This window comes from Phyllostomus discolor, chromosome 1 (assembly GCF_004126475.2).
Source record: "Phyllostomus discolor isolate MPI-MPIP mPhyDis1 chromosome 1, mPhyDis1.pri.v3, whole genome shotgun sequence".
NCBI lineage: Eukaryota > Metazoa > Chordata > Mammalia > Chiroptera > Phyllostomidae > Phyllostomus > Phyllostomus discolor.
The window spans coordinates 86,805,315-86,815,079 of NC_040903.2; the positions used below are offsets into that span (position 1 = coordinate 86,805,315).

General features: G+C 36.1%; 1 protein-coding gene across 1 annotated transcript in view; it reads left to right on the forward strand.

The window, feature by feature from the left end:
- The window catches only part of TACR3 (tachykinin receptor 3), a 73,526-nt gene extending 65,832 nt beyond the window's left edge, over positions 1-7,694 (forward strand). The window contains exons 4-5 of the mRNA XM_028507996.2: positions 3,088-3,284; positions 5,052-7,694. Of these exons, the coding sequence (XP_028363797.1) occupies positions 3,088-3,284; positions 5,052-5,364 (510 nt within the window). The 3' untranslated portion in view covers positions 5,365-7,694. The remainder of the gene's footprint in view (positions 1-3,087; positions 3,285-5,051) is intronic.
- The last annotated feature ends 2,071 nt before the right edge of the window (positions 7,695-9,765 follow it).

Sequence of the window (9,765 nt, forward strand, 5' to 3'; positions counted from 1 at the left end):
GCCCTTAACAAGGGCAATTTCAGCATGAGCTTTAAAGCTTATGTTTTCATGAACCTGAAATAAAATATCAGTTATATTGTTCATGCACTCATACTCTTTTTTAAATTGTTGTTCAAGTACTCATACTCTTTAACTGAATTTGCTCATCTAAAAAAGGAAATAGCAATAAACCTCAGACTCATTTTATATATGCATCCCTATTTTAAATTTGGAGGACAAATGAGGCCAGTAATTAACATGATGGAATAAAATCTTGGACATCACTTAACCAGCTATATGACTTTTCCTATCTTTCTTTTTGTATTCCCTTTATTTATTTAAAGAAATCTTGAGCACCCTTATACATGAAGTCCAGTCTATAGGCCTAGAGCACATCAGTAAAAAAAAAACAGCAGAAAATTCTTGTCCTTTTATATTCTCTCATAGGGGACACCAGGTAAAAGGTAATCATGACAAATAAACTAAAGATCAAGCTAAGCATTTGGGGGAGTGCTGGAAAGACAGACTGAAATCTCATTGAAGTTGGTCATAATGGGATCCACACAGAAACTGAGAACTGTGCAAAGGCTTGAAGGAGGTGAGGGTGTTGGCCAGTGGGCACATTGGGGTAAGAGTGTTCTAGAGGGAGGAACCAGGGGAAATAATTGTGGACCGTAGTTTGCCTACTGTGTTCAAGGAACAGAATGCTGTTCACATAGTAAGGGAAATGTCAATAAAAATTATTTCACTCAGTCTATTATCTGCTGAGCCTACAGTTATTCACTGAGTCATTCTTGATGATAATAAACTAATAAGTTCTCATAAATATTATTTTCAATTTGATTTACATGTTTACATTTAGCACACTTTAATGCATTTTAGTTTTTCCCTTTTTTATTGTATTATATTCATTGCCATTTAGCCCCCTTCTGTCCCACTCCCCTCTGCAGTCACTACACTGCTGTCCATGTTGATGAATCCTGTTAACTTTTTGCTTGATCCCTCTACCCACTAAACTCCCCCTCACAGCTGTCACCCTGCTCTCTATCTATTAATCTGTCTCTATTTTGCTTGTTAGTTGAGTTTGTTCATTAGGTTCCACATATGACTGAAATCATGTGGTATTTGTGTTTCTCTGACTGGCTTATTTCACTTAGCACAGTGTTCTCCAGGTCCATACTGTAGCAAAGGGTAAAATCTTATTCTTTTTATGGCCAAGTAGTACTCCATTGTGTAAATGTCCAATAGTTGTTTTATTCACTCATCTACTGATAGACACTTAGGCTGCTTCCATATCTTGGTGATTGTAAATAATGCAATGAACATAGGGGTGCTTATGTTCCTTCAAATTAGTGTTTTGGGTATCTTTGGATAAATTCCCAGAAGTTGGATCATTGGATCAAAAGGCAGATCCATTTTTAATCTTTTGAGTTATCTCCATGGTGCTTTCCACAGTGGCTACACCAGTCTGCATTCCCACCAACAGTGCAAAAGGGTTCCCCTTTCTCCACATCCTCACCAGCACTTGTTGTTTGTTGATTTTATTGATGATAGCCATTCTGACAGGTGTGAGGTAATACCTCATTGTGGTTTTAATTTACATTTCTATGATTAGTACACTGAGCATCTTTTTATACATCTGTTGGCCATCTGTATGTTTTCTTTGGAGAAGTATCTATTCAGGTCCTTTGCCCATTTTTAATTGGATTGTTTGGATTTTTGGTGTTGCGTTTTATAAGTTCTTCATAAATTTTGGGTATTAAATTCATGTATGTATTGGGAAATATGTTCTCCCATTCTGTGGGTCATCTTTTTATTTTGTTGATGTTTTCCTTTGCCATAAAAAAAACTTGTTCATTTGATATAGTCCCAATTGTTTATTTTTGTCTCCCTTGCCTTAGGAAATATATCAGTAAAAATACTACTGCAAGCAATGTTCGAGATTTTTGTGCCTAAGTTTTTTTCTAGGATTTTTATGGTTTCAGGTCTAAAATTTAAGTCTTTAATCCATTTTTAATTTATTCTAGTGTGTGGTATAAGAAGATGGTCTAGTTTCATTTTTTATTATATTGTAAACTTATTCAAGATAAAGAATTGGTCCTATACTCACTATTGTTCTCTGTATTGTTTTCTAGATATTTAGAGTCTGAGGCTTAAAGTCTCTAACTTTGTTTCATGAATCAAATCTTTTGTGAATCAAATCTTTGTTTCAGTGGTCAGAACGTTTGGTCTTTGCCTTAGTTTCCTAAAGTGCAATTGAAAACTAATTAATATGATATATGTGAAGCATTGTATAAATGTAAGTGATAGCAAAATATGCTTCTTACTTATGCATAGGAAATAAGAGTTAAAATGCAGGGATCTGAACACAGTTCTTTAGGGAAAAAAATGCAGTTTAAAGAGTCCAGAGAAAATCAAAAGCCTTTACATGGTTTACCCAATGATGACATTCTGAGAGCTATTGACAAGGGTTTCCAGCTCTAGTGGCCAGTTTCCATCAGCTCAGCACTGGTCACCTGGATGGCACAGTTATGAAGCCCTTGGGAGAGTTTCACCTTCCACACGGTGCCATTTCATGCTTTTCCATTTCTAGAGTCATGTTTCTTATGACCCTTAACCTTGTCAACTTTCATTTGACTCTCCAGCCTGCAGTCCAATGACAAGCCCAGTCCATTAATAATGCGCTTTCATAGTTCTAAGGTGCTGCATGGGCCCTTTACGTCAAGGCTCTCTGGTTTGTGTTCTGATCTGACTGTGAGTAAACCTCAAAATTATTTTGTTTGAGATTTTCTAAACATTTTACTAATTCTAAAATGCCCAAAGAAATATGAACAATTTTAGTAGACAGACATATTAAAATAAGTTTGTTGCAGTTGATTCAGCGCCAGATTGATTGACCCATTCAATCCGGCTAAGTGGAGACGATATGGTGACACAAGTACGTTTTCTTGAGACTTACCACAGGCATCTGACCCTTCATTACCTCCCACTTTTAAAGGTATATTGACTATTCCTCAGGCACGTGATGTATTTAACTCTACTGTCAGGAAAATATGATTTGCAGCTATTGCAATAATATATTTAACACTTTTTGTTCTTTTCTTCAAGGTTGTAAAAATGATGATTATTGTCGTGGTGACATTTGCCATCTGCTGGCTGCCCTATCACATTTACTTCATCCTCACTGCAATCTATCAACAGCTAAACAGGTGGAAGTACATCCAGCAGGTCTACCTGGCCAGCTTTTGGCTGGCAATGAGCTCGACCATGTACAACCCCATCATCTATTGCTGTCTGAATAAGAGGTAAAAAAAATTACCAAATACAAATTTCTTGTCACTCTTGGCTTCACCGGAAGCATATAACGTTGCTCCAGCTTCCTGGTACAAATTTGAGGTGCAAAAGGAAGGGAAAATTGAGAAATTCACTGAGGAGCACAGAGCTATGTATTGTTCTAGACTTTCCCTTACTTTATAAAATATCCCACTTTAACAATTACATCCTCTAAACAATGTTCTTAGAGGTTCTCACTGGGCAGTTTTTTTATGGGCCCTATTCTCCTTCCAAACCTTTCATACTTTTATCTGCCAAAGAGAAAGGAATGCCCTCAGGACTGCAGGAGATAAGTTGACAACATGCGCAGGTCCTCAAAGAAATAAAAATACTTCACAGAAATGCACAGATGATGGCATTTGTGAGCGAGCTCTACTGAAAAGGATGATTTGTAAATAAGTTTCTAAATAGTTGTTGCTGTAAGTGTGATGGAAATCACAATAAAGGCAAGGAGAATTCCAGTCAGCCTTCCTTCATAATGAGATCAGTGAATAAAAGAGAACAGGCTGACAGTGACCAGAGAGGAGAGAGGAGGGAATTTCAGAGGAAAAGGGGAAGGGTCTGCAGGAACAAATATAAAGGACACATGGACAAAAACAAGGGGGGAGTGGAAACAGGAGGGAGGTGGGGAAGGACGGGATGGGAGTAAAAGGCAGAAAACTATACTTGAACAACAATTAAAATTAAAAACAAAAACAAACAAACAAAAAAAACAAATAAAACTGTAGGTATACACACACACACAAGTATGAAGCCCCATGGAAATGGGGTGTGAAGAAGATGAGGTGGTCAGGGAAAATCTATTTTTAAAGTAAAGTTTCCAAAAAAATAGGAATATTTACAATTAAATTTGAGATTAGGAAAAAAGGTAAAAGGTGGTTTCCAGGTAAAAACCACCTTAGTTGTAAGGTCAGCTCATGGACGGGTAGGGTTAATTCCACAGGGTTGCTAATTTCCTGACTGTGTTTCCAGCTACTCTGAACACAAGTACAAACTTCATGTAACTGCATGAACTTCTTTTCCAATTGGGCCTCTCCTGCACTGTGCCTTAAACTTATTAAGTACTTAATTCTTACTTTTTTAATTAATTGCATAAGCCATATATCAGTTCAAGCCACCTTCACAAACAGTACATTTGTTTTTAATCAACTTCATTTAATGGTCTACAAAGCCAAGGATTTTCTACTTTCTTACATGATTAAATAAAAATCATCAGGATTAGGGAGCATTTGTGATCTTGTTCCCTGACCTATATCATCAGTTTGGCTCAAATAAACTCCTATAAAAATAAAATAAAAACATCAAGTTTAGCAATTAATTCTAACATTAAGTAAAAATTTAATTTATAAATGTGTAATTATGCCTGGAAAAAAAACTGTTTTGAGATGTGTAATTCTTAAGTGCCTTACCTGGCAAGACTAATTCAATTACCCTTATGCAAATGTATAAAATTATTGAAGAAATGTACACTGTTCCTTTGGCATATTGACTACCTGACGCTATGTTTTTACTCTTTGATGACCTTTTTTTTTTCACTGACGGGAAATTAAGATTCAAAGCAAACAAGAAAAACTTTAAAGACTATTACAAATACTATGGCATACTAAACGTTTGACTTCGAAAGTCAGATTCAAAAACTAAGTTGGGTGAAATTCCTTAAGAAGGGCTTTCTGTGGAGGTTGAAAGAAATTTCCTCATGAAAACACAACTCTTTCTTCCTGTGGCCTACTTCTCCTCAGATTTCGAGCTGGCTTCAAGAGAGCATTTCGCTGGTGTCCTTTTATCAAAGTTTCTAGCTATGACGAGCTGGAGCTGAAGACCACCCGGTTTCACCCAACGCGGCAAAGCAGCCTGTACACTGTGACCAGAATGGAGTCCATGACAGTGGTGTTCGACCCCACGGACTCGGACAGTGCCCAACCCGGTGGGAAGAAGAGAGCGAAGTCGAGAGATGCAAGCTTCCACAGCTGCTCCGGCAGGAATTCCAAGTCTGCCTCCACCACTTCAAGTTTCATCAGCTCCCCCTACACCTCCGTGGACGAGTATTCCTAAATCCGTTTCCAGAGGTGGGGGTGTAGCGGGAGGCCACGGTGGAGCCAGCCTGGGCCCTCGTTCTCCTCACCACGTGTGGGTCCTGCCCTGCACACTCTCCGGAAAGAGGAGGGCAATTTTTAGGCAGCTTTGCTGCGCTCCAGAAAGGTAGCACATAAACATAACAAAGACTCTCTTAGGATATTTGCCTCCCTCAAAAATAAAGTGGGCTTTAAACTTATTCCTTGAAAATTCTAGATTATCATACATAACAAACTTAAAAATATATCTGAAAAATACTTATGATGTGTTTTGTTGTTCTCTTTTAAAAATTGCAATATATATTTGTGAAACTAAAGTCACATATGATTTTCCAAAATATTAAAGAAGCTTTAAAATACAATGTTGTGAATAAAAACAGCCTATAAAAAAATGAAACAATTTCATCTACATCTATAAACAAAAAAAATTAAGTCACTAATTTTCCCACTAGAATGATGGAAAAATAATCTCAAAGAGTAAAAATTAATGAAAATTTTTGCTTGAGAACTCATTCTGTAGAATTATTTAAAATTTTTTATTTAAAATTTTAGTACTTATAAGTCATCTCCTTGAAATGTAACTGAAAAGGAAATCTAGTCAAATTATTAAGCTGCTACATGTGGTTCTCTTTATTTATTTTTTCTGAGAAGTGGCTTCAAAACAAAAAATAATAATAATTTACTCTTTGACTATTATATAAAGTGCCACGCTAAGAAATAGTCAAAGTTGGACCTTACAAAGATAAAGCAATTCCTATGACCTTCTTTATTTTTCATAAATATTTTTTAATTTTTTTAAATAGGTAGATTTTAAAAACACTAAACATTTCTTCTAATGAAGAAGAGAAAAATCCCATTTCTCTCTGAAACTGGCTACCAATTTTTAGGCAAGAATTAAAAATGCTAATACACAGTTATGATGGCAAACATCTACCAGCTCCAAAGAAAGATATGTTTCTCCTCCATAACCCAAGGGAAATGTTTAAGGTGGATACCAGCCTCAAAAACATTATACAGACCTTTTCTTCTCCTCTCTCTCAACTGAAGAAAAGAATAAGCACTGGGGGAATATCAGAAAATATATTTAAAACCAAGTCCTTAGGAACAAAAACTCTAGGTACTGCCTATATGTCATAATATACATATAAGTAAATCAGGCAAGATGTAGGAAGGTGAATCAAGTACAGTGGTACCTCGGTACTCATTGTTAATTCATTCTGAAATTCATGATGAGTGCCGAAACTGGCAGGTATTGAATAAATGTTCAAGCGAGGAGTGATGAAGCACCTTCTCTTGAGGGGTGGTGTAGTGACTCATTCAACTTCTAGCAAGGGCCAGGAGTTCTGAGCAGACCCCAAGTACCAAAACATTTTTTTTCTCATCAAAGTGGGATGAGTACAGGGTTTGATGAGTTCTGAATCCAAATGAGTACTGAGGTATGACTGCATTACAATAGAAAGCTGGACAGTATTTTGGATACATGTTAACTAATACACACCTGCCCACAGAGAGAGCCTTCTTCTTATTTGGCTAGATATTTCAGAAGTCCTCCCCCAACCCTCCCCCCAGAATGAGCTAATGGCCCTAAAGAAACATCTGTTTCAAAATAAACTGACACACTTCTGGGAGCCATAACAAAATGAGGTATGCCATTAAGTATAGAATTTATCTTTCAGACATCAGTGCATATGAATCATCTTTCTCTGAATTAGAGATACTGCCAATCCTGCTCGGAAAAGCAGAAACTTTCTGAGAATGCAGATATATAGCACCGACTTCTTTAAAATATTCAGTTGGATTTTGAAAGCTATCCAGCTGAACTAATTACCTGTAATACTTCACAGGATTGTTATTTCTCTACCAATATAGAACCGACTATTTGTTTTTGAAGAACAAGGTAAAAGCAATTATTCAAGAGCAGATCATGGTCTTTTGCTGTCAAGACCTCAAAGTTTCCAATCCTCTTTATTTTGGATCCAAAGCCAGAAATATCTAATTTTAACAAAGTGTTAAAAGTATAAGCAACCCCACCATATATATTTAAGCTGAATTTCTTCTGATTACACCAATAAGCACATATTCAAAGAAGTAAATTCAAAACTGAATGCTGAAATAGTAAACAGTCATTAAAGAGTTGCCATAATAGCTCAGTAAACTCTACGACACATGTGTGCATGCTTTATTTAGATAAACAAATGTATTATTTTTGGCATCTAATTGTTGAATATAATGTTGTTAAATGTTCACTCAAAAAATGTAAATGCTTGTCATACAATGTGAAAGTGTCAATAAAAAGCCTACTATTTTAAAGTAAACATTATCTTCTCAAATTTACAAACAACACTAATGAGTCTTCTGCATGTATGGGGTCATATTCAGCTGTAGAACGTAAACGTGAAGTTGGCCCTCACATTCAGTTCAGTCAGCCGCCAACAAAATACGTCCAAACAGCAACTCTCGGCCTTCACACAGATTAAGGAAATTCCGTATAATTTCAGTATAATTTGCTAAAACATCTAAGGAAAAATTTCTCCAATCCACTGTTTTGTTTGCTTTCTTCTCTTTCTTTTTCTTTTAAAGTAGATTCATTGTTTTACTTACTAAGTATCATCTTTCTTGCATGACAGAAATACCTGAGGCCAGACAGTACCTTTTTAATATATTTAAGGGAAAGCAGACATCACTCACTCAACACTCGTGACTCTTAAACTAAGACTAATAAAACAGAATGTAAGCTCAATATTTGAAAAATAATCACAATAAAATAAATGAATACAATATGAAAGAGATAAGATTTTACCCCTTTTGTACAAATTTTGTCACTGAGAATTACAGAATACTACACATGAAAACTCAGCTTCAGTAGCTCTCAGTTTAAGTAAAGCTATGCCAGAGTTTTCCTATTTGTCAGGGTTTGGAAAAATTACCATCCAAAATTCATCCTACCTTCTGATGTTAATGTCACTGTGAATCTTTTTTATTGTTCACAGGCAAACAGTGACCAGAAATACTATACAGATAGTTAAAATCTTCCAGGATTTTTTGGATTTAGATCAGCAGAAGAAAAATATACACAATTTTGAGAGAAATCTAAAAGAATCAAAAAGCCTTGCATCATTTTAAATATTCTCTTTTTGAAAGACAAAAATGAATAAATAGTAAACATTGTTATTTTCGGTATTCTGTGTCTGGACAAAGTGTTTTCGAAATTACCTGCATGGGAAAAATTAGAGCAGACAATAAGTATTTTAAAATCCTATCTAACATCACCTGGTTTTTAGCTAACTCACTGTGGTGCTGCATTATTCATCCCTCAACTTCATGACCACAGTGACCAGCAGCCACTTTCACACTGTTTTCCAGATCCTGCCAATCTCTTAGAAACAGAGACTCTCCCAACTTCAAAGTGAACTTGACCCTTACAAAGCACACAGGAGAATGCTAAGCTTAGTATCATACCTCAGATGCACAAAATAAATATGAAAAAGCAATGCTGGCCATCTCATGATTTGAATTTGATTTTTCTTACTTCAAGATTTCATCAGAACTTCTGATTAGTGTCTGATGTTCTTCCATCAACTACAAAGGCAAGAGAGTTACAACAATCGCTCACACTTTTAACAGTAACATTTTGAGCTCCCACTCTTTGATAACGTGCCAGAAGTTAGGGAAATCAAGCATGAAACTAGCTATGTAGAATAATAAGGTTGTGATAATGTCCCTTAGGGCTGCACAGGAATGTAGAATAACACCCAGTAGTTCTGTACAATGTCAGGAATTATGTGTTGTAAAATATCTTGGTGAAAGTTCTTTGTATATAAGAAATAAATGTACATAAAGTTCGTAGCTAGTGAATAAAATATTTTCAAGTTGTGGTAATTCTGAACAGGTTTAATACATTCATACCCTTTGTTTATGTGATACATGTGCCAGATTCCTTTCTTTTTTCTTTAATAAAAGCATTAAAAATAATATTAAAAGTAAAAGGATTTCTAGTATTTTCCTACTGGCTAGCAAAACATATGTCATGGAGAGTCTATCGCGTCTAGATGCACTCACTCAAGCATTCTTCAAGATGATTGTGCTTTCTTCTTTATTTTTTTCTCATAAAAATGTCTAATTTTTTAAATTACTTTGATTTGAAAAAAGCATCTATGTAGAGCAAAGCTATCAAAATGTAGGAAAATGTTTTGTGAAGACAGCAGGAGCAGGAGAGTTGGAAAGCAAGCCAAGGGTGCTTGGAGTCGCGCACAGAGCACAGCACTTTGAAGCTGTGGCATTGGGGCCACGTCCACCCGCAGACTTGAGTTTACATCCAAGCCCCACCACTGGCCAGCTGGGAGTCCTGGGGCAGGTGACTCTCTGATCCGAGCCTCTTTTA